This window comes from Fundulus heteroclitus, chromosome 10 (assembly GCF_011125445.2).
Source record: "Fundulus heteroclitus isolate FHET01 chromosome 10, MU-UCD_Fhet_4.1, whole genome shotgun sequence".
Classification (NCBI taxonomy): Eukaryota; Metazoa; Chordata; class Actinopteri; order Cyprinodontiformes; family Fundulidae; genus Fundulus; species Fundulus heteroclitus.
The window spans coordinates 12,125,576-12,151,598 of record NC_046370.1 but is presented as its reverse complement, the minus strand read 5'-3'; the positions used below and the strand labels follow the sequence as shown (position 1 = coordinate 12,151,598).

The following is a 26,023-nucleotide window of genomic DNA, read 5'->3' as shown; positions in this document are numbered from 1 at the left end:
AAAAAAAAAAAAAACAGTTAACCTCTTTCATTGTAAAACTATTCCAGTGAACCAAATGTCAAACCTCACAGTTTCACACACACACACAAAAAAAAAAGAAAAAAAAAGTAGGCCAGCTAAGGAAATTCATTCACTCACTCGTATCTTTGATATGCCTTGCAGAAATATTCATACCGGCTGAACGTTTTCCACAATGTCAGATTAGAACGACAAACTTTAAAGCATTACGAACACAACGTAGTTGTAAAGGTAATGGAAACAATATCTGAACTTAAAAAGTGTGCCATCCATTTGTATTGAGCCAACATTTTATACAGATGTTTAAAGAATTTTTTTTTACATTTCGATGCTGCTTGGGACTGCACATAGTTACACTGTACAGTTTTTGACAAAGAATCTGATTCTTTACTCTGATAACTCAAAATGCAATCTAGTGCAACTAACAATTCAATTACACAGACCTGGTAAGGAGATCATTAAACAACAAATCGGCCAAGAGGCCATCAGTAACTCAGGAGCTGCAGATTCAAGACATGCCAACAACGAAGATGACTGCAAAAGGGATTTTTTGTTTGTTTGTTTTTACAATCAAAATGCAAATGTGTGAAGGGAACCGAACATTACACGTCACCCTGAACTCACAATCAGGATGCGGAGATGCTTTCCTTCAAGCAGGAACAGGGAAGCTGGCGATAGGAAGTGGAAAACCTGTTAGAGGCTGCACAAAACTTGAACCTTGGGTGGAGTTTCACCTCATAGTAGGACACCAGTCACAAATGCACAGCCAGAGCTAGAATTAATTGGTTTCGGTCAGAGCATATTCGTGGGTAAAAAAAAAACAGCTAAAAAACGGCCTAGTCAAAGTCCAGACCTAAATGCAATAGGTCATCAATGCCAAAAAGGTGAACAGACTGATGATCACGCCACCATCCATCTAATTCAGTACTGCAGAGAAGAGTGGGTAAAAGATTTCAGTTTCACGTTCAAAACAGAAACTCGAGTGGTCTGAATACATATGCGCACCACAATATTTTTGATAACTTGTGACATTTTCACAGCTTTGCATTCCTACGTGGTGTTTTGTCAAATCAAACGGCGACAAAATGGCTGCATTGAGACAAAATGTGGGAAAGTTCAAGCGGCGTGTATTCTTCTGGCAGGGCGCCGTTCCAAACACCTGATCACAACCTGGCAAGTCAAAAAACGGCAAGTTAAAGAACGTGACCACAAATACCACTTTTAAACCTGGGTTTATTTCATTTTTTTTTTTTATAGAAATTATGTTCATGTTTTACATAACTTTGTAGTTACAAATCGTAATAAAGAAAGAACATTAACACAGTTAGCATCTCGAAGCGTCTTTCGGACATTCAGGAGCTCAGATCTCGGAGGTGAGCCTGCAGTGACTCAGCAAAATGTTATCATCTGTATACTTTATAGGCGTTGTGTGCTGCTTATTGCTCGGTAAAGAGTGAACGGAGCTTCGACGGTAGCTCGTTAAGCTCGTTAAGTGGTGTTCATTCGTCTCCGTCGTGTACCTTTGTGCTAGTGAGGAACGTCAAGAGGGAAAAAAAATTATAATAAAGACACTTTTTCTGGTGCAGAGAATTTATACAAACCTGCTGTGAATTCTCTCCAAAGCACAAATAGGCTATTCAGGCTATTTAGAGCTGTGTCATAGTATCCTTTTTTTTTTTCTTAGTCCCGCTCAAATCCTTCTTTCCTGACTTCCGATTTCTCCTGAGAACACCGCACAGTTGGGGAGAGTCGCCCCTGAAACGCAAACTCCCAAAACATGGAAATTTTAAAGCACAAAACTCCAGCTCAGTCTCTCTTCAAGGAGGGGGGGGAAAAAAAAAAAAAAAAAAAAAAGAGAAAAATAATAGAAACGCCCTGGAATGCTCTCGGCATGAGCTTCCCTCTCGCTTTGTCCTTAAGACTATCAGCACTGTTTATTGTACCACCTGGTGATAAACTTCCAGTCCCGTAATTAGCTTCCTCCCCCTCGGAGGAGGAAAAAGCAGCTCAGCTCAGTTCCTCTCAATCTGCTCGATGTCGAGCTCTCCTCCGAGCTGATACATGTCCCGCGTCATGCTGCACAGTCCCACCCACAGGGTCTCGCCGTCCTTCCCGCCCGTCGTTCCCGCCATTGTGCCGCCGCCGCCGGAGTTCCAGTCGGCGTCAGACGGCTCGCTCCCGTTGAGCTCCGGAACATCCTCGCTGTCGGATAAGTCATCGGTGGTGTTGGACCTGAGAGGGGGGGCCGCCGGGCCGGACTTTAACGGGTCGTCGCTCGTGATGCCGGGGCAGCTAAGGCTGTGGAAATTCCGAAGTTTCTGTAGAGAAACAACAAAAACAAATCATTAACAAAAACTTGGTAATATCATAATTTCTGAATCAGAACAATTGAATAAACAGATTTCTTCTGTCATAAATATCTGCCAATGAATTTCTTGCCTGAGATATCAAAAGAAATGTTGGAATTACTGATAAAAATGTGTAAATCAGTTGTATTGAATATTGAAGACTGTATACAACAAAATCTTTTAACTTACAGATGTATATAAATAAAAGAATATCATTGAAATGTTAATGTATTCAAAGTAATTCAATTCAAAAAGTGAAATCCAAATAAGCCCTTACACACAGTGATGTAAGAGTTTCGTTTAATTATGATGAATATAGATAACGTTTAGCACAAATAAAATTATTAGAGATATTTTCTGTGTGTTTCTTGACCATTTTTCAGCAGGCACTCACGGAGACCTTCCCTGAGGAGGGTAATTGCTAAAGAAACTAGCCGTTAAGAGTGCTTGCATCAAATCATGTAACTAGACGGTTGAGTTTTTGTTAAAAATGGTCACTTCCCAGACAATTGGGGGGGAAAAAAATGCTTTAAAATATGTTCCTAAACCTGGTACTGCTCATGAATCAGGCAAAAACAGGCTCAGTAACCTTCACCTGGTTCAGTCCAAAGTATCAGAGAAAGGTGCTTCAGAGCTACTATTATTATACCCACTGGCTTTTGGCACAATTACACAAAAAAAACTGCTACTTGACCTCCTTTTACAACGTATTTACCAGTTATTTGATAAAAAGATATATAGTTTGCGCTGATGTTTTTAGATCTAAAGAACTCTCAAAGAATAATTTCTCAGAGAAGCCATAATCATGAGTTAAATATTTAAAAAGGGAAGCCACTGTGTTGTGATCACATTCAATTTTGTATAAAAATGTAAACAGGAGTTCCACAGGGGACTCGTTTTGGATCCATTTTTTTTAGTTTGTATATTAATGATCTTCCAGATCCATTTACTCAAATAGGCCTTCACATGTTATGACCCAGGTGTCCATGTGGATGGCGAGACTTGTAAAAAAGGTACTTTCACATCTCTCTTTGAGCAATACTCTCATTTGAGAGTATTTGGTTGTTGACTGGTTGGGTTTGAGAGTATTCTCAAACATGCATAACAGAGCATCAACAATTCGTTACAAACAAACAAAAGTACAATACAAATCACTGAAACTTTCTAAAAATGTTGAACTCCTTAGTTTAGCTAATTTGATATTTATCATTTGAAGTTTCTTATTTCAACGTTTAAATGAACTTGCATTCCTTCTCTTTTGTTATTACTCGTAAGATTATGTCAGGGAATTATAAAACCACAACAGATCTACCAGAACTACTAAGATGTAGCGTCAAAACCCCATTCTGGAAAACATCCTTAGCCAAGATAGCATTCTCAGAGACACATTACCTGCTTATTTAAAATCTAAATACATATTTTTTTTTTATCAATTTTACATTGTCAATGTAACTTTAATAGTCACATCTAGCCTTCTACTGTTGCTTTCGCTGTGACTTTTTGTAAATGTGACATTTTTCTATTTTAGCTTTGTCTTTAGTCTCTTTAATACACTCCTGATCAAAATCTTAAGACCAGTCAAAAATTTGCAAGAATTAGCATTTTGCAACACCGAATCTTAAGAAGGTTCTAAGTAGAGCTTCACAATGTTAAAAGGACAAATCAGTGCAAGAGACAAGAACATTTGAGCAGGGAATTGTCTGAAAACTGCATTTACACTCAAACATGATTTTTTCAGCTGATCAAAAGTTTAAGACCATAGTCTTTAAAAGCCAAAAGCTGTGCAAACATCTGGATTCCATGTCATTTTCTGTGAAGTCTTTACACTGTCAAGACCTCCTGATGGCAAAAGCAAAAAAGTTCACTGACTTTGAACGTGGTAGGATTGTTGAGCTGCATAAGCAAGGCCACTCACAACGTGCCATCGCTGCTGAGGTTGGACGCAGTAAGACAGTCATTTTGCATTTTTTAAATGATCCTGAGGGTTATGGAACAAAAAATCAAGTGGTAGACCCCAAAAAATTTCACCAGCTCTGAGCCGCAGGATCCGATTGGCTGTCCGTCAAGACACGGGACGATCCTCTACCCAAATTAAGGCCATTACTGGTGCTGACTGCAGCCCAATAACCATCAGACGGCATCTGCGAGAGAAGGGCTTCAGAAACAAAAAACGTCTTCAAAGGCCACGTCTTCTTCAACGCCACAGAATTGCCCGTTTGGACTTTGCAAGGATGCACCAAACATGGGACATTGAAAGGTGGAAGAAAGTTGTCTTCTCTGATGAGAAAAAATTTAACCTTGATGGTCCTGATGGCTTCCAACGTTACTGGCATGACAGGGAGATCCCACCTGAGATGTTTTCTACACGGCACAGTGGTGGGGGCGCCATCATGATTTGGGGTGCGTTTTCCTTCAATGGAACAATGGAGCTTCAGGTTGTGCAGGGGCGTCAAACAGCAGCTGGCTATGTGGAGATGTTGCAGCGGGCATCCCTCATGACTGAGGGCCCTCGTCTGTGTGGTAATGATTGGGTTTTTCAACAGGACAATGCTGCAGTTCACAATGCCCGCCTGACAAAGGAGTTCTTCCAAGAGAATAACATCACTCTTTTGGACCATCCTGCATGTTCCCCGGATCTAAACCCAATTGAGAACATTTGGGGATGGATGGCAAGGGAAGTTTACAAAAATGGACATCAGTTCCAGACAATGGATGCCCTTCATGAAGCCATCTTCAACACTTGGAGCAACGTTCCCACTAGCCTCCTGGAAACACTGGCATCGAGCATGCCTAAACGATTGTTTGAAGTCATCAACAAGAATGGTGGAGCTACTCATTACTGAGTCCTTTTTTTTGACATTTTGATTTCTGTTTTGGGGGGGGTTCGGGTTTTTTTGAGCTATGGTCTTAAACTTTTGATCAGCTGAAAAAATCATGTTTGAGTATAAATGCAGTTTTCAGACAATTCCCTGCTCAAATGTTCTTGTCTCTTGCACTGATTTGTCCTTTTAACATTGTGAAGCTCTACTTAGAACCTTCTTAAGATCCAATAGTGCAAAATGCAAATTCTTGCAATTTTTTGACTGGTCTTAAGATTTTGATCAGGAGTGTATATAGCCTCTTTATTCACATCTGTTCACAAAAGTGTTTGTGTGTTTCTTTTAACAGAAAAGTCCAACCAGAGATCAGTTCCACAAATAATACAGTGGCTAGAAAGTCTGCCACCCTCTATCAAATAAAAATAATTGAAGGAATAAAAAAAATACCAAAAAATGGCTGTTTAGAGCTTTTGTACAAACACTTTTTTTTAATAATATAAAAAAAACGGGTTAGTTGAAGCATATAATCCAGCTCACATTTCTGAGTGGTCAAGGCTAGAAAAGCTGTGATCTTTTTTTTCCAAGTACCCAGGCAGCCAGGGGACATACATTCCCAATGTCGGCCTTTTGACCCCTCTGGCCCTGCACAACGCACACTTAGATCTGGAAAACCTAGAAACCTCTGCAGGCGAATACACATGTGCCAAACGCTGCAGCAGGCATGCCCTGCAACAGCTGTACGTGCCGGAATGAGGAGCTTTTATGACAGAGGCTTATCCAATCTGTACGGCTAATATGGAGAAGACAGGACAGCTGCCTCCTGCCTCGACGGTGTCGGGCCAGGGGGACGAGGGAGAGAATAGGGCCTCTGTGTGCTTATGTAACCTTTAAAAAAAGAAAGTGACTGTTAAAGGTGTTGCTTGTAGCCCGGTTTAGGACGTGTGGATGCAGATAAATCAATGGCTTCGGTTGATTTGGGTGGAAAACCCAAAATATCAAATGACCTTAAAGTACTTGAATGAGAAAACCTGACTTACGTTTTAAATTAACTTATAGACACAAACACTAGCTGGTCATCAAACGCTTCTGTAGACCATTTAAAATGTGTCATTCGCTTTTCAAAAACCGCCCTGTCTAAATATGAGTGCAGGAGTGAGCAGCTGCGAGCAGTGGAAGTGGCGTTAGCTGCAATATCCATAAATCCGAATGTCTCAGATGAGGCACAGATGTAGCATGAAGCAAAAGCCACACTCAGTACTGAGGGGTAAAATTCAACCCTCAAGCGGATATGATCAGGTCATTCTTTAGCTTTACAAAAAGAAACTGATGATGACCAGAAAGTTGTGTTTTTTTTAGTTTTGATCTATTCAGACTCTGAAAGGGTACTTATGAGATTTTCATGTCCAAACTCCACACTTTTCCAGACTCAAGTTAGTCATTAGTCCATTGTTAATACTAAACACCAACATGAATTTAGTTCCAGTGTCTGTATTGAGACTGAGCTTTAAAAACAAAACCTGCAAATGTGGCAGGGGGGAAACAGATGGGACAAACTGATGGACGGACAGTACGACTGATGGATGATGGACTAACTGGTGTAAATAAGGTGGACAGGTGTACAGATTAACATGTATGGTTAATTTAATCGTTTAAAAAGGGCCCAAAGTTTGAAGCTAAACCTGATCTTGTTATCTATGCCTTATGAAACAGCACTGAGAAAGGTTGTTGCTTGGATCGCTGCAGATCAAAGGGGAGCTTTGCCGTTTTCCTTGGCTCTGGTAAAAGCAAGGACATTTGTCAACAGCAGGCCAAGTACTGCATTGCTGCATTAGCACTTCAGACTCTGCAGTCCGAGTTCTGGCCCTGAACTTGGAACAGAACCAATACGGACACAAGAAAGAGTGAGAAAGGGACCGGAGTAATTATTAGTTCTCAGTCCCTCTTAGTCCATACTTTGTAGAACTCCCTTTTCTTCCAGTTACAGTAGGAAGTCTTTCAGACCAGGTCTCTACCAGCTTTGGACGTTTAGCGACTGAAACGTTTGCACATTGTTCTTGTCAAAGTAGCTCAAGCTAAGACAGACTGGATGGAGAGCAGCTGTGAACATCAGTTTCCTCAGATGCTAACAGATTAAGATGCTTTGATCTTTGACCGCACTTTGCATTTTGGTTCTCATATGACCACAGGGCCTTTTTGCACATGTTGCTACATCAATATAAAAATATTGATATCCGGTATCAATATTGCTGCAATGGCCGATAACCGATATTGAATATGTCGAGTATACTTCCCTACCGTTTCGACCACACATTCCCTCTTTGCTTCAGTTAAACAACCCTGCGCTACCTTACCATCACTGCCACACGCCCAAACAAATACCACATGGCTGACCCCCCCCCCCTTTCCCGCCCTGTGACACATACACTAGTGCTGGGTATCTAGGATAAACCGATTTGATACGATTCTCGATACATAGTTCATGATACAATCCGATTCTCGATATAGCTCACCTTGATTTGACTCTAATATCGATCTTTATTACTTTCAAATTAATGCTCAAAGCCATTCAATCACAAAAACCTGGCAAATATTGTATGTTCAAGTTATTATACACGGATATATTATCAAGAAAATAAAGTGCATTTTGTTCGATGCATTTAACGTATCACAGAAACCGAAAATGTGCCCAAACATCTGATTTTAGGGATGAAGCTGCTTCCAAAATCCTGTCAGCTATTCTGCAAATTCGTCTCACTTGCTCTTCCTCGCTGTGAAGAGTAAATGACGCACTGTAATAACGCCCCCTAGGGGTTGGGAGGTATATCGATATTGAAAGCCAGAATATCGATATTAATTCGTTTTTAAAAACATTGATAATAATCTTTGTATTGATTTTTATGCACAGCCCTAAAACGGCAACAAAATGGAAATACACATCAGTTATTGATGTCGGCCCAGTTTTACTTATCAGAGCGATACCATTGTTAAAAATGGAACAATTGGCCGACAATGTGAATGCCGATCTGTTGTGCATCTCTACCCTACATGGTTTGCGGGAAACTGCAAACAGGACTAATAGTTTCGTCAACAGATTTTCCCACCCGAGTTACCATGGGCCTCTTATCTGCTCGTCTTCTTATTCCTCTTCTTCCCCAGTTCATCTTGCCAGCTTTACTAGCCTGGCTCGTGCCAAAACGGGACATACCATGGTTTTCTATTGAGAAAACTCTACTTCAGTCCCCTACACCCTTTATCTCTAACCTGTCTGTTGTTTTCTCTGGTCTTTATTATGATGCTTGTTGACTAATGCACTGTGTTGTAAAACCTGAAGCTTTAGCAAAAACACAAATCTGGATTAATACTGGGATCAAACTACAAAGCCGGACTCTACTGACTTATTGTGTTGGCTTCCAAAAGCAATCTATTGGACTGGATTTTATTTAGGATAAAACCAAAGTGGGATTTTGTTTGCAAAAAATGTGGACAACTGTGCATGATTTTCTTCCACTTCATGCTTATGCACTACTTTGTGCCCTATTATCCAATAAAGCCTAAATGAAATGCATTGTAATGTGTGGTTGTATGGAGTGTAGGGCACTGTAGATGAGATTAAAATTAGTTTAGGATTAACAAATCAATCTTAAACCAAAAGAAACTTTTATTTTTAGATAATCTTTAACCTTCAGTCGCCACCGCTCCACTTCCTGACATTTCTAAAGCGAGGCTTGAGCCACCGCAGCAGGAGATTGGTTTCTCCTCGGGAAAGTTACACCGCCGACGTGTCCGGATGACGGCACGCTTCAGAGACACACATTCAGCAACACTGCAGCCGATCTTTGAATAGTAAGGTGACTTTGAATCCTGATAAGGTAGCTGGAAAAAGAAAAAAAAAAGTCCTACAGCTGGGCGGAGAGTCTTATCACCGCTAAACATGTTTTAGGTCAGAGTTTCTTGAAAAGAGAAATGAATAACATTTCTACAGACAGTTTCTAAAATGCTAACCGTTCTTACTTTTTTTTTTTCCCCTTTCTCCACGTTGACAATGTCCTCCCTAACAGAATGGGGGGGAAAAAAAAAAAACAAAAAAAAAAAAAAAAAAAAAAAAACACGATAGCTAAGATCCACCGCTACAAGCCCTGTGAAAACATCGCTGCTCGTTTCGCCTGGGGTTGTTTATTCTCTGCGTCGACCTCGCCTCCGTTTGAAGCTCCTGCGGCGTCTGCTTGCTGTGTCACAATAGTGACACTGCTGAACTCCGAGTGACTGTCTCCGAAAGAACCAAGGCCTGCTGCGTTCATGAAAACATGGGAAACTTCGCTCCGTGTGAGGGCAGAAGGACATAATGGATGTACGAGTCATGTATGCACCCATTTAAAACAGAAAGGTGTCCTGGATGGTGCGCGCACACACACACACACACACAGGCCATCTTCTGGAGCTCTGCTTGGACCCAGCTGTCTTTTCCCAGGCAGTAAATACGACACCACGCACTTCCACTGCTCCCATGCGAATGCAAATACACACCCACATCGTGGAATGCGACTCTCAACAGGCCTGCATGAATGAAGGATTGCTTTTCAACGACAATGCAGGCGGACGCACTCTTGCGAGGTGTGTCGAGGGAGAACGCCGTGACCTTTGCTGAAGGTGTTTTGTTTTCGCAGCATGAAAAGCGAAAAAAGAAATACCCCGGACAGAGTGTAACAAAGCAAACGTTTTTAAAAAAAAAAAAAAAAAAAAAAAAAAAAAAAAAAAAAAAAGAGGGACCCGCACGAAATCTCCTGGGCGACGATCGTTTTCGGATCGCAGAGCGTGGCGTTCGTCCAGTAAACGTCTGCGGGATTTGCGTCAGACAAATACAGGAGACTCTGGGCAAATCTGCTCATTTTGCAATAAAAGAGTCATATAAAATATATATATATAAAAAAAAAAGCTTTCCCAAAATATTCCTTCGTCACATTACTACCACAAGCTTCGAGGTAGGTTACTGAGATTTCATGCAAAACATTCTGCATCATTTTCTAAAGGTTTCACAAATAAAACTAAATGTTAAGCTCCTTTATTAAACAACTTTTACTTAATTATGCACTAGTGTTTGTCCATGACATAAAATCCTAATTAAATAGATTGAGGTTTGTGGTTGTAGCATGAAAAAAAAGTAACAACATAAATTTAAAAAAAGTTAGGATTTTGAGCCATTACTGACCTGAACAAACCATCAAAACCCGATTATTGAACCCAAGTGCAGCTTTGAATTTGGTCATACACAACATTTCCCTCAGGCTCATGTCACAGGCAACTCTGAAGCTTTTTCTAAGAGCTTCAAAGTTTCTTTAACAGACAAACGAACGAACTCAACCTGCGCTACTTAGTTCCACAAGGCACTATTTTAGGTCCCACAATTTCTATTTTTTCCTCATGCTGCCATTGCCAGGAGATTAATCCGTCACAGTAAATACAGGTGACACATTGCTTTGCATTGCGGTTTGATGCACTTTTTAAATGTATTTTAGATGTTAAGTCATGGATGGCACGTGACTTTTTTTCTGCCCAATCAGGAAAAAAAAAAAAGGAAGTTTCAAAAAATGTGAATGAAAACCAAAAGGGAAGCATCGTCCTGTTATTACCGCCCTCGCCAGTGGAAATGCAAAGAGTGCTGATGTTTCTTAAAACATTCAATCTTAAAATGTGTCGTTTTCATTTGTTTTTGTTTTTTTAATGTGATGAAAGTGTCAGTTTACTGGTAAGTCAACTTTTATACCAATTGTCTGAACTAAAAGTAGGTTTTAGACTTTATCCTTTAGCCGTAATCCCAGTTTTAAACATCCCCAAGAGGATTTAGAGTCTAAATTAAAGGTTTTAGGTCTAACTCCAGTGTTTTTTCCTTTTTTAAACAGTGATGTCTTCCCTCAGTCTTCAAACCAAAGTCACTTCTGTTAACTACGCTTCTTTCCTCCCCTTTTTTCCTTTGAGTTGCTCTCATCTGTTATGCAGCATTTTCATAATGTGCACCATAAATAAGGACCTAATTTCTTTCACATGTTTTTTTTCTTTTCTACTTTATGATCTGTTTTTCTAAACACCAACCTGAGTCATCTTTGCCAGATCCAGGGAGGGCCTCTGTTTGTGGGAGTCTGCTGGCCTCCTGCGTTTCACGCCGATCTTCTTGTCGTTTAAGACGCACGGCTGCGAGCGGCTCCGAGCGAGGCCGCCCTCTCCTCCGCGGCGCTCCAGCTCTGGAGTGGAGTCGGGCGAGCTCGCCGACGAGGGTTCCCGGGCCTCGGGAAGGCAGATTTGTTCGTACGAGAGGTAGAGGGGCTGGGCAGGCGGCTCAGAGGAGAGAGCAGAGCCGGAGAAGGCGGAAGGCCTCGACTGGCAGCTGGGAGAAGCACGGGGGCTCCTTGGCGTTGGAGCGGGCGGGCAGGCTGAAGCTGGAGCTGCGCTGCATGGCCGGGAAGCCGAGCTGCGACATGCGCTGGACGCTGCCCCCGCTGTGGCACCGCCTCTTCTCCACCGACGTCCACACGCGGGAGCCTTGAGGGCGCCAGGTGGAGCGGCAGCCGGCGAGCTCTTCGGAGCAGGACAGGGAGCGGCACTGGCGCTTGCTGGGCGGAGCTGTGGAGTGCGAGGCCTCGCTCAGGCTGAGGTCCTTCAGCAGGCTGGAGATGGTGCTGGAAGCGGAGCCGACATCCCAGCCCCAGTCGGCGGACGCTCTGTGCACCTCCGGCAGGACGTCCCACAGGCTCTCCAAGCTGGTCCCGACAGGCCGCTGCTGCAAGGCACAGCTGGTCCCCGCGTCGCGCCATCGGCTCGCCTCTTTAACAAACAGGACGGAAAAAGACTTTTTTTTTAAAACGGTCAACAGAAGATGGCAGATGTCATATGCGTCTACAATAGGGACGGGACAAACACTGGGATCAGGGTATACCAAGGTTTAAAAAAAAAAAAGAAAAAGAAAAGCACACAAATTTCCATATCGGCTCCGAACCAGGGTTTTATGAGATTTTGCCAACAAAAAAAACTAAAAACTAGTAAATTTACAATGTTTCTGTGGTTTGGTCCAATTCTTTGGTATTTGATTAAAACAACTTCAGAGTTTTCTGCCGTTTTTTTCTAAGCACAATGTAGCCGTGTACTACCTCCCCCCACCCCCACTTGTTGCTGCACACTGACATGCTGCTGGCTGATAGGAGGCTGCTGTACTTTTTCTTTTGCTAAACGGTGTCGGACCTGCTGAATGCGATCTTGACTGATTACGGCTGGCGGGACAGCTTCTCTATAAGGACTATAACAAAAGAGAGAAAACGTCCTGCAGGTTCTTTGATAGGGCGATCAGATTTAAAACGAAAAGGAAAAGGCGGAGTGGATCAATTATCCCCAATTACGCATTAAAACATGTTCCTAACCTTTACTTAATGGATGAAGTAAAAAGTGAATTTTCATTTGATTTGTTGGTCACTGTTTAAAGATGCTCAAAGGAATATTGGCCAAGTCCAGTTTTTGGCTGAATGACAAAAAAAAACAAAAAAGAAGTGTAGCAGGCTTCTTTCAGCCAGCTGACCAACAGTGCACAGCTCTGAGAGGGGAGTTCTGATCTGATACTATATGCTTCATCTAAGGAAGGAATTTTTTTTTTTTTCAGAAAGTCATCCATGAAAAAGGAACTGTAAACCCCAGGAACGGCATATGACAAATTTTAACATCTGCTTTGAAACCACAGCCGTCTAGAACCCCTTGGCGCGCCTTGATGCTAATAACTGACCAGGGCGTAGTTTTTACAATCAAAAGACTTAAGTGCCGTCAAACTCCTGCTTCAGGCCCGGTCAGAGCGTCGGCCCCTCGTAGTACTCGCTGCCCTGCGTTGAGGGCGCTAAAAATAAACCCAGCCATGTCCCTGAGGCGGCGCTTTAGTGTCCCCGTCTGTGTGCGCAGCTGGCTGGAAAAAGGAAGGAAGCTCAACGTATATATATATATATATATATATATATATATATATATATATATATATATATATATATATATATATATATATATATATATATATATATATATATATATATATATATATATATATATCCATACCCACATCACAGACACTCTGATGACCGGGGCGTTGCTGCGAGTGCAGGAAAGCATCGAGCGGACCTAACCAACCGCGGTGTTGAGTCAGCAGCTAAACACGACAACAACTGTCCTGCTAAGGGCATACAGTAGGTTCCTTCCTCTCTTAAGATAAACATCAATGACACTCAGAACAAAAAGCAAAAAGAACGAGAACTACGGCTACTACGCTCATCTATATACGTTTGAACATGTGTGCAATCGGCTGCAAAACCCATCAAGTCATGGAAAAGAAGAGCTCAGATAAAAATCCTGTGAAGCCAAAAAGAACAACTGAACAACTGCATATCGATCGAGAGATGAGAAAAGCTTACCCATAAGTCCACAAGAAAAAAGTGCTGCTCCCTGGCTCATGGTCTGTGCCTGGAAGTGTTAGAAATGGGGGGAAAAAGAAGAAGATTCTCCGTCAGCCCGTTAAAAACGCCACAGGAATAAAAGTGGGTTTATAGTTGTTAACAGTTAATAAACCGCGTAAAAGTAAAGCTTTTTTTATTTTTTTTTGCATGTGTCATTAGTGCTGTGCAACCCGTGAGCGGCGAACGAAAGTTCGACCAGAGTACGATGACTTCATTTCACGAGACTGAGGGCATTCTCTGTCCACATAAGTGGGGGAATTTTCTTTCTGTGCCGACAAGGATGCAGAACAAAACATTTAAGAAAAAAAAAAAAAAAAAGAAGTCACTCAGCCTTGTGTAACAGAAATACTCCGAGAAATCCTGCTTAGTGCTGCCAGATTTTATGATGCAATCATCTGCAACAGTAACATAAATATCCCCCATTTATGATCGCGAAACACTCGAGCCGTTTCTCTGATGTCATGTCCTGTTAGTCAGTCAGGCGGCGTTCGAGGATTGAGTTGAGTTTCATCTTTGTTTTGAGAGAAATGTAACATTGGGCTTATATGGAGAGAGTGCTGGCCTTAATTCGGAGCAGCAGCTCAATCCGTGTGCCGGAGGAGTGACCGCGCCGCTTTGAAGAGCGCAGCTGACGTCTCTTGGCAAGGTTGCATAAACCCGACGAGGTGACGCGTCTCACGCACACACACCTGCTTATGTAATCTGAAAAACATCCAACCTACCGTGCCCGAGTCCGTACGTGTTGACGTTACATCGTCGCCGCCCTTTTTGTCCACCGTTTTCTTGTAGATGATCACCATGGCAACGCACATGCTTGGCCACAGCCGTCGCGGTAAAGGCAGTTCGGGCTGCGGGCCATCTCGACGGGCTCGGCGGTGTCGGTCTGCCGTCGACTTCAACTCCGGGAAGGCGCTTCACTCCTCGGCCCGGTCCTGAGCGGACACAGAGAGAGACGAGAGCGGGGTTAAAAAGTGGGGTCATTTTTGATGTTCTCTCCACCATATAAGCGGCTGGCGGAGGAGAAGGGATGCCTGACCTGCACGCTCTGAAATGCATCATCAAATGGAAGGTAAACCCTTAAAAGATCCCCAACAGGGATTCTCTGAGCGTCTAAGGCGGAGTGCCCAGAAACTCTTCAGTCATGACACAAAGGAAAGTGGCAGCTGAGTTTAGCTGAAACAAATCTCTTTTTTTTTCTTCTTTTTTTTTTATAAAGTTGCATATATAAAAAAAAATACAATAAAAAAAATATCAATGTTCTGTTTCCTTTAAAGTCTGATGTGCACTGCTGATCAGCAGGCTGAAAGATGCCTGCTTCACTTTCCTCTAGATAGATAGATAGATAGATAGATAGATAGATAGATAGATAGATAGATAGATAGATAGATACATAGATAGATAGATACATAGATAGATAGATACATAGATACATAGATAGATACATAGATACATAGATACATAGATAGATACATAGATACATAGATAGATACATAGATACATAGATAGATACATAGATACATAGATAGATACATAGATAGATAGATAGATAGATACATAGATAGATAGATAAAATAGAAAAAAAGAGGTAAATAAAAAGTTCAATAGAATAACAGCTTTTCTTCCTTTTGCATTCTAGCCATGTAGGTTAATATTACAGACATTACATCCTCCCAACCAATCACAAATGCAGACCCAGGAACGCTCCGCCCCTCTTCAAAGAGTTCAGAGAGCAAGTGTTCTTTTTTTTTCTTTTTTTTAAAAACTTGCAGTTTTGGTAAAACGTTGACTAAATAAAGGGTTGAGTTTGAAATCAGTGCTTGTGTGCTCTGTGTCTAAAAATAGGACGCGAAGCAACAGCGTAAAATGGTCAGGGCAGCAATTAAAATATGCTTTTTATCTATATCGTCCAGCCCTACTTTGCAGTTACTTAACAGAAAGACCGACTTAGCTGTTTGGTAATATTACCAGTAGGGCTGCTCGATATACTGCAAATTCATGGTCATCACAAGATCACTCCATGCTTGGGTGACATAAAAGCTGCTTGCACTGCAGTAAATATAAGCCGATCATTGGGGTTACCGTGGATCCAGGCTAGTAATATATCTGATGAGGCTTGTTGTCTAATAGTGCATAAAAATGTGCTAGAAGCTAAAATCTATGAGAAACTGCATCTTACTGTATGTTTGCAATGAACCCAAAGCAGAAAGAACGAAGCTGTTGACTCTTTAATGAAAACAGACAAATGGACAAACCGACAGGAAATAAAACACATGGGAAGACAAAAAGACAAAATGTTGGCTGTATGTATGGGTGGAACTATAAAAAAAAAAAAAAATTATATTAAATCTCTGTAATATCATCAAAATGGCCCAGATTTCTTATTTCAGTCTCTACACTGAATACAAACCAAACTAATCTGAAACTCAACCCCCCCTCCCCAAACATTTAACCTTTCAGAATGGCCTTTTCATGCACATGTAAATATTTAATACTGAAAAACCCAAGCTCTCTCTCTCTCTCCCTCTCACACACACACACACACACACACACACACACACACACACACACACTGCATTTCTGCAGCGCCAACACGTGCATCCTGTTCTACATCTACAGACGTGGAAGAGACGATGATGGAAATTCAGGTTTTTCTGAGGATGCCTTCCCACAACACGCTTTATCCGTCTCCTCTGCCGTCATGTGTTTTCACTTCCACACGGCCTCCTCCGAGCGAGCCACATTAAGTGGAACTCCACCTTTCTTTTCTTTCTTTTTTTTTCTGGATGCTTGTGAGTTTCCTTAAAAAGTGTCCCCACTCCAGAGCCCACAGAGGAGTTGTGTAACCGACTCCTCAGGGGCCAGGCCAGGAATAGCTGACCTCGCGGTTATCAAAGCAACCTTCCACGTATTAATGTTGCTCCACTATTACACTAAAACTGCTGATCCCCCCCCCCCCCACCCCACACACTAGTAAATCTATATAGTTGCCACTACCACGGGGATGGGTTACACGTGAGGCCGGGTCAGGTGGAGCAGCCGTGGAACAAAGAGGACACGAGCTGGTCGCATGACGCCCTGAAGGTCACTGCGGCAGATAAGCAAACAAAAGCAGAAGAAGAGGCGAGATCCGAGGGGTCTGAAGTTGGCCGCAATCACAAGACCGCGCAAGGACGCCAGAGGTGGCGTTTGCATTCAGCATATGATTGCCGCAGCTAACGCTTTTCACCTTGAGACGACAAACCCAAACAAGGGAGGGAGCTTCTGGGCGGTGGGGGGGGTTGTTTATGCATCCAAATGACCCGGAGACAGAAACGCAAACAAAGCGACACGGAGCGCCTCCCATCCCAGCGTCGTCCCTCATTCTTCGCACACCCACCGTGAACCACTGTGTTCGGTTAGAGGAAAACTGCAACAATTAAATCATCTTTCTCCTCCCCCCCCCCTCTCTCCCAGCGCCATGGATCTGAACCGAGGCCTTCAAATGGGCGAGGTTTATAACATAATTATAAACATTCCTCCTCCGCTGCATGACAAGGCGGACACACACAATTATAAAAGGCCTAGCGTAGGCCCGCCGCCTTGGAAACCCACTCAAACTTGCCTTGGGTTATGAATAAAAATACAAGCTGCTAGAAAAGGGAAGGGGGGCTTTTTTACTTGGGCAGACAAACCTGCAAACCAGAGCAGGTATGGCAAATAGAGTTACACAGCATGATGACTACAGTTTTTATTCAGACGACATGAACTTCCAGTTTTCTGATGATTGTGACCAATTCCTGTTTTTGTTTTTTTTGTTTGTTTTTTAAACCTAAAGGCTAAAATGAATAAGAAGAAAAATGCACTGTAAGTTTATGTGAAAGTGGTAACTTAAGAATCCCAAACTGCCCTATCAGGTCATTCCTACGATTTAGGCCGGGACACATTGTTTGCGCCCGAACCTATTTTTTTGGCAGCGTAGAGAATCGCCGTTTTACCTTCTCATCTGGACTCCTGAGCTCCGACCACGGGTACGAACACAGTTTATCGACACGTTTTCTTGATCATTTATCGAGCCGTGTGAGGACGAACCTGGCCCGAAATTGCGTGGAGTTTGCGTCGCGCTTTAGAGAATTTATTTTGTATTTTCCCCCAAAAGCGGATGTGTTTCCCTTTTCCCCCCCCCCGTGTCTCGCTTCCTGTCTGATTCGTGACTTTCCCGTCAAATTGCTGCGTAGGCACAGTGATGTGGAACAGTAATGAGAAACGAAAAAGGAGCAAGCGCAGGCTGGCTACCTAAGCAGGCAGCGCGACTAACTAACCGGTATAACCATTCGCTTGTTAAACTAGTTTTACTGTAGAAAAAGCAAAGGGTTCTTATCATCCATGCAATAATCCCTCAAACTGATTTTTTTTTTTTTATTAAAACTGTATTAAAACAAAAGAATACATGGAGGTTGCAAAATTATTTTAACTGCATTAAAGCAACATTGGATATTTTGTACGACGGAGTATTAGGGCCACACATGAAGGGAATTTTTTTTTTTTGCCATGACGAGATTAAACTCGACATGTCGACTTTAAAGTCGCCATGTCGACATTAAACTCAACATTTCGAGAATCTCAAATTCAGAACTGCGAACCCGGGTAAGCATCACTAGGGAAAGACGTTACGTTATTGGTAGGCCACCGCTTCCAGTGATGATTGTACAGTTGCACCACGGCAAAGATATACCTTCACACTTAATTAAAATGCAGAGACTGCAGCTGTGGAGCGTGGTTGCTCTTTTCTCCAAACTTTGGAATGTCGAGATTAAAGTCGCCACGGTATATCAACTTTATTCTCGAAATGTTGAGTTTAATCTCGTCATGACAAAAATATTTTTTCTCTTCATGTGTGGCCCTAATACTCCGTCGTAATTTTGTCAACAATAGGAAAGAAATTCTTTTTAAATAGTGAAATAAGTCATACAGATGTTCCTGTTTTGTGAAACCGTGGCATCTACACCTAAACTCGCCAGCAGAAGCTGCGTCCATCACCGCACCCAGAACTGCATCTTGCAAACCGCTAAGCTCAGCATCAAGAGTTTCCGTCCGTCCTCTGGTTCTGACGTGAAACCTTAAGAGCTGGTGACGCTGCATGTATGCGGCGTCTGCGGGAGTCTCTACGCGTCTGCCGTCCGATAACCGTTTATCTGGGCCGAGGCAGCCATGACAGCTGAGAAGCCTAATCGCGGCGCAGAAAGCAGCAGAACGTTTTCCATCCCGTCAAATACGCATAAAACTAGTCTACTGTCTGACTGACAACCTTCCAGCAGAGTTTCTTTTCTTTGCATTGCTGGCTGGCATCTGTCCCGAGATTGGCGATGACTGATGCTGCCTTCGGACGAGCAGATGTTACCCACGTCCTTCCTTTGTGGTCCGTGAAAACTTTTTCGACCATGGTTGGTTTGGTTTGTCAGAGACTCCCAGCGACCGCCGCTGCACAAGCGAGATACGACAAGTGAGGAAACCACAGAGCGTATTGGGTCGACTCCACACAAGGGGCTTTTTTGTCAAACTTTCTGCTTTGCATTACGCTGCGTTTGAGTTGGGATTGAACCGGGCTGCATCTGAGTCCTACTATAAGACCCGACTGTATTGATATAATTACGGGCCTTTTCACTGGACCCCCTTTGTCTATTTAAACTGCCTTGAAATGACATGTTAATTCATAATATCTATTAGTTGAATTTAAAAAAAAAAAAAAGGACCACCCACCGCAGACCCAACAAGGATCCCAACAGCAGAGACTACTCACTTTGAAGCAGCTTTTCCATACATTGCCTAGACTGTAATCCCACGGGTTAGACCACCATTACATAAGGATTTGTCAGCTTTGTGTCTGACTGACAATTAGCGCTAATACTAATCCGTTTTACAGCGCTGCGACAGCTGGTAGAAACAACAGCCTTGGATATCATCGCTTCAGCATGTTCGTAATACTTCTCAACCGGAAAGGTTTGCCGCTGAGATGTCTAGGTTTTGGCTTTTTGTCTCCGAAAAGATGCAAAAGTGTGGAGATCCAATAGGGAGGTTTTTGACATTCCTGCAGAAACGGCATTCAACAGTCGACAATAGGAGCATCTGCTGAGCACCTGAGCCACACTAGGAAAGCGAACTCAGGGATTTGCACAGTTCTCCGTCGCTGTAACGTTTGTACGGAGAATGTCGAGTCAGGGTCGTTTTCTGGCCGAGAATCCCAGAAAAAAGAAAAAAAAAAAAAAAAAAAAAAAAGAACCAAATTCATGAGGAATGGCAGGTCCCAAATCTGTAATTAACTTTCTTTTAAATATAGGTGCATCTTAATAATTCAGAATAACACCAGATACTTTGTTTATTCCAGTAATTCAATTCAAAAAGCACAAAGAACAACATATCACTGTTAATTATGAAAACTTTGGCTTAAATTGTTTGTTGATTTTATGCCATTTCTTTCCTATATAGTTTAAAAAAAAAAAAAAAAAAAAAAATCAATATTACTTATTTTTATGCTGTTTATATTTGTGTTTTTTGTACAGTCTCTGTGCGTTTAAAGTGCCTTATAAATAAAGTCGGATTGGTTACAACACATGAAAAACCCAACATTCAGTTTCTCTGAAATTTTCTAGATTACATAAGACCAACAAAGTTAGGAAATAATGGAGGTGTTATTTCATGACCATGCTATATCCTACACAATCATAGCAGACGCTGTTGACTACACAACCGCCTGACAGACCGTTAACGACTCTCGCGTGCAAGCATATTAATGAAAAGTTGAGTGGAAGGAAAAAATGTGTCAGAAGATCAGAAACATGACGTCCAGCCATACAGATGAGCTGAAAGTCTCTATTAAAGCAACCCGAGCTTTACTAGCAGTTCCACAGGTTTTACGGTTCCATGCGACGCCACACTGTTATAGCAATTCATGCTAAGCTAGCTGCAACCACGCGTTAACTGCATATGTTCTACAGCGTAGACATACTTATCAGTCAGCCCACGTTACTGTATTGTTTTTGTTTTTTTTTGAGTTTTTCCTTCCACTCAATTTCCCATTATTGTGTTTGGACACAGCACGCTGAACAGCCAACTTGTTTAGCAGGGACTTTTGGGGGACTACACCGGATTGTTTCAGTGACTGTCTGCTGGAAAACTGCTTAGTCAGCAGTCTTCCCCCATGTTTATGCGGCCCAAAACAAATTTTCCCTAAACAACTTATGAAATATCCTAAATGTCTGGGAAACAGCTGTAAGCAATAATCATCGAAATTAACAGGAAATCCGTTTTTTTCATTATGTGACATGAACGTCTCAGCAAATTTTTTTTTTTTTTACTTGGATTACCCAAATAAATTCACATATCACTTATATGCCAAGCGACTGCGTAGAAACAGAAAGCATATTGTGAAATGCACACGAAATGGCCATCTTGTTCTGCTTTTTCCGACACAGAGGGCACTTCGCCCGTCGCCGGGGGGGGGAAAACGCCAGGTTTTTTTTCGAAACCTGAAACTTCCTTTGTTGGCGTCATTATTTAGCTCCAGGCGAGCAGCAGGTGGCACTTAGCGCTGTCGAGGCCGACTCAATGAAAGGAACTTTATGAAACTCATTGTAGGGCGCTGGCAAGCGCACAGCTGTCCGATACTTTCACAGAAATTAAACCAAGTCATCCGGGAGGCTTGCTCCACATTTTTTAAAGCTGCGGGTGAATAGTCAGAAATGAGCATGGCCGGGAGGATTCAATGGCAGCTATCGGGCTCAGTCGAGGGCCTGGGGTACAGCCAGGGTCTCACAGGCATGCAGCTGCCCACTTACCATAAACACAAAGGCTCAGCATGGCTACGCATGGCAGCCAGGGAGGCCTAGGATCTTAAAGCTGGCTCGCTGCTTAATTATCTCATACATAATCGCTCGCACTGTATACATTTGTCCAGAACAAGAGCTTCGTTGAGCTCGGTAATCGAGGCTTTGGGCAAACCCGGCCCAAGTAGGAGAGGAAAGTTGTCCACTTGAATGCTAAGTCTAACAAAGTCTCTTAATTACACAGGGGGCTAAGGAGACACAGCAACCGGTCGTGCAAAATAAGAATTCGCTCGGAATAGTTCGACAATCGACGTGGCTACATAAAAAAAGGCCGATAAGAGATTCTCATGGTACAATAGCTGAGTACAAATACCAACAAACCACACATTTGTTAATCTAAGTTTGATTGAAAGAGTTGGGTAGGACCCATTGCTCGACTCAGAAGAGTTATTTTTATTTTTTATTTTTTTTTTAGACGTGCAGAATATTATCCTTTTTTGATGTTTTGATCACATTTGAGGTGCTCTTACTCCCGCTGGGAGTAAAGCAAGCAGATGTTATCTGGTTAAATAGTCAGGAAACCTGCCAGGGTAACCAGCCTGCAGCAAGCAGTAAGACTACAAAAACACGCTGACGTTGATGTCAGCAAGGAAATGTTTAGGAATCCTCTTTTAACCAGCTAAGCAGCAGAAACAGGTGGGGGGGGGGGGGGGGGGCTCAGCTCCATACTGAGAACGCCGGTGACTTTGACACCTTTTTGGCCATCTCACTAAAAAGACTTAGATGCGGCGATAAATCGGCTCGAGTTCGGAATTGGACGATTTTGTTCCCCCCCTGGAGGGGATAGGTTAAAAAACTGAACATTTAAAACGTTTTGTTCCCAGTGAATACATCAATCAAAACCAAGAACTTAAAATTATTCCCCAGTGCTTGGAATTCCTTCATTATTTTTCCATTTTCAGTTGTTCTTGAGACTAATTTTTCTGTCTTAAGACTGTGTGGCACAACATTTACCCCTGTGTGCAATAGCCCAAAGGGGGGAATATGAATTAAAAATCTGGTAAACATACATAATTAAATGTAAGAGGTGGTGAGTTTCAATGTATATTAAGATAACTACTACTAAATATAAAAAAAAGGAAAGGGAAATTTCCTGCCAGCCAACTCTCTCATGCTCGGCTCAACAGTTTTTCATATGAGCCAGCGGCCAACCTTCCAGGTGGATGGCTCTCAGTTTCAAGAGGAAAAAAAGTGCCCCTTAAAACTGAACTAGCTGAGTCTATTAAAACCCCATTTCTAAACGAAACAGAAACGAGTTTGGCAGAGGGACCGATGAGACTAAACCCCAGCGAGGACAGAACTTTGAACTTGACAACAGCGGCCCCGGGCCTGGTAAATGTAAAGTATTAACTCTACACGCAGAAGGTCATGCACGCCTTCAGCCGCCAGACGCCCAAGTTGACGTCCCAAGCTCTCACGGTCCAAACTGCAGCCGCGTTGGGACGCCTGGGCGTTCACGTCTCCCTGCTTTTGCTTATGATGCAGGCTGGCGAACGGCCAGCATCTGTAGGATGCGTGTCAGCCAACCCTGACTTCATACCTGAGAGGTAGGCTGGCTTTCAGAAGCGATAAGACGACCACATTCCGCTGCCCGAGCACAGTCTGAAACCAAACATCAAAAAAGGAAAGGAAAAAAAAAAAAAATAGCAACGCCATAAAATAAGGTGGCGTCAGCCAGTATCCAGCAACTATTAAAAAAAAGTCAGTTTATAAATAAAAATAAGATAAATAAATATATAAAAAGGACCAAAACACCTTAGTGTGCAAGTCTTACATAGAAGGAAACCAGACTGAAATGACTGTGGCCTTCAAAGTCAATACATATGTAGAAAAAAAAAAAAAACAATTAACACTCATTGTTAATATTGCACTACTCGTGTTTATACTGGCTAAAAATGTATTTGACAAGTTATTTCAAAACACTTTTATTAAGTTTTGCAAACAGATGTCACACCGTCTGGGTGTAATACAGGTAGAACATAATAAAAAAAGGAGGAGTTGTCTTTTTGTTTTAAAAGATAAACAATAATAATAATCGGCTCAAGCGGGGGGGGGGGGGGAAGAGTGTGAGTGCTAAAACAGGCAAAACAAAGGGACACAGCAAGGGTAGTTCTCATGGGGAAAAACCTGCTAAGCTAACTCCCAGGAACTCCGTTCAGACTTTATCAGAGACGCCACACTAAAAAATAATCCCATTTCTCCGCATTTAAGAGCTACACGGCTTCAAAACAACACATCAAACTTTCTGTGGCGTAGCTACAGAGGTGTCCCACTAAGTTTCCCCAAGCAATGTTTGCAAAACATTTGAACAACGTTTCCTACTCACAAGCATCACTGTGATGAGTTCCTCGGACTTTCCGACAAATCAGAGACAGCTGTTCAGCTTCTGTTAGCCAGGTTGAGTTTTTCTTATCGCAGAAAAACAAAAAAACAAGAACAAGGCAGGAGGCAGAGCGGACAGCTCACTTCTGCTGCTCTCTACAAACTACAACACTGCCCCACTACTCCACTGTCCCACGGAACTACACGCTAATGAGCCAGTGATGACTTGCGAGGACGATACCACTCCTGCAGGGGGAGGACGAGGCTTCCGCTCGGCTAATTACACTTTTAAATGACCCATTCGGCTGCGCTTATTCATAATATTCACAAAATTTACAGTTTACAACATCTCTAAACTAAGGTTTGTGGGACATAAATGGATAATATTTACTTTTAATGATTGTTGTTGAAGGACGCACCCCCTCCACCTTTTCGTCTAGTCTCCTAACCCCCCTGAAGTAATGAAAAGTAATCGCTGTTTCTAAACTAAGCCAAAATAATGGTGGGATTTCCGTTTGTCTCTCAGGGATCCGAATCATTTGGCTCAATCCAACTGAACGAGTAGTCTTCCTTTTGGCAAGATTTAAGAATTAAACAAGATTTATGAACGTATATATATATATATATATATATATATATATATATATATATATGTATATATATATATATATATATATATATATATATATATATATATATATATATATATATATGTATATATGTATGTGTATATATGTGTATATATATATATATATATATATATATGTGAACTACATTTTGACATAATAGGTTTGCAAAATGTTCACATTTGTGTCAAAACAGAGTATATTAAAACAAATTCAATATATTTCAATATCATTAAAAAGTTAATTTTACTAATTCAGTTTCAAAAGTGAACTCTTATAATATATCTAATATCAGTGGCTGATCTTGCATGAATGGCTCCCCTCCCGCCCATCCCCTAAAACACACCCAAGGCCCGTTCTGCATAAAAAAAAAATGTTTTAATGTGTAATTTAAAAGTTGCATTAAGAAGTAAAAATATTGATAACACGTGATCTAGATTCATGAGCAGATTGATTTCAGCTAGATCTTTAGGAATATTCAGAATTCTGGTGTTTCCACATTGGAGTTTCGCAAACTATGTTGAAAGGCTGATGAACAATTACATCAAGATTAGACTAGTAAGTATATTGTACTTTTTAGACTTTGAACAAACAGTAGGCAACGTTCAGTTTTGGGTAAAACTATCTCGGCATCAACCCAGTACCCGCTGAAGAAAAGCATCATCACAGCCTTTTTTTCTTCGTGTAAACCAAATAGTTCAGTTTGGTTGTCTGTTGACCAGACTGCTTTTTCCACATGTTTGATCCAACATGGCTTTAAACAAACTTCAAAAGAAATCTCCTTTTCACTAATGACTTTCTGCTTGCTGCTCTTTTATAAAGGCAAAATTTGTGTTGTGCTGAACTAATAGTTGTTCTGTCAACAGCTCATCCAACCTGAGGAGTGGATCTGTGCAGCTCCTACAGAGTCATCGTGGATCAATCATGATGAATTGACTTCTGAAGGCAATTGTTAACACTGTTTTTTTTTTTTAGTTTTATCAGAAAAAAAAATGGGGACACACTGTTCAGATTAAAAATGTTAAATAATTTTAGGTATCATTCTCATCCCACTTCACTATAAGCACTATTTTGTGTTGGTTTACTACACAGCCCTATTAAAGTACATTGAGAATTGCTGTTTTAATGTGACAGCAGTGTTTAAAGGTTCATAATGTATGAATACCATTGCAAAATCCGGTTAATATTTAAAAAGTATTTGGCAATTTTAAGTAGTCAAATAATTGACATTTATCGTTAAACTTCAACCATAAGTAACAATATATGAAATAATTTTCCTAATGTAAGATGCCCAAAAAGCTTTGTACAGTAACGCATTTCCAAGAGGGCAGAAAGAAGTTGCTTCACTAGGCCTCATAAGGGTGGGGAGCTTGAGGCTCACCCCTGGCAGACACCATTGTTAATCAAGGAGTAACATCTGTTGTGTTCTTCTAATCTTATCCAGACCGCCCTGCTCGGTTTTAGACTGTCTGCTTCTTTTTTTTTTTTTTCAACCCAGGATTTGTCTCCAACACAGTGTCGGGCACCAGCCTGAAGGTAAAAAGTTTGTTTAAA

The 26,023-nt window shown here is 41.8% G+C and overlaps 1 protein-coding gene across 1 annotated transcript; it reads right to left on the bottom strand.

Moving 5' to 3' along the window:
• Window positions 1-1,233: 1,233 nt before the first annotated feature.
• Window positions 1,234-24,051, bottom strand: fam53b (family with sequence similarity 53 member B). Its single transcript, XM_012862816.3, is given in 6 exon segments — window positions 1,234-2,336; window positions 11,273-11,543; window positions 11,545-12,001; window positions 13,621-13,669; window positions 14,385-14,594; window positions 23,848-24,051. Coding segments are annotated over 5 exon segments (1,173 nt in total). The 5' UTR covers window positions 14,475-14,594; window positions 23,848-24,051; the 3' UTR covers window positions 1,234-2,030.
• Between the last annotated feature and the right edge of the window lie 1,972 nt (window positions 24,052-26,023).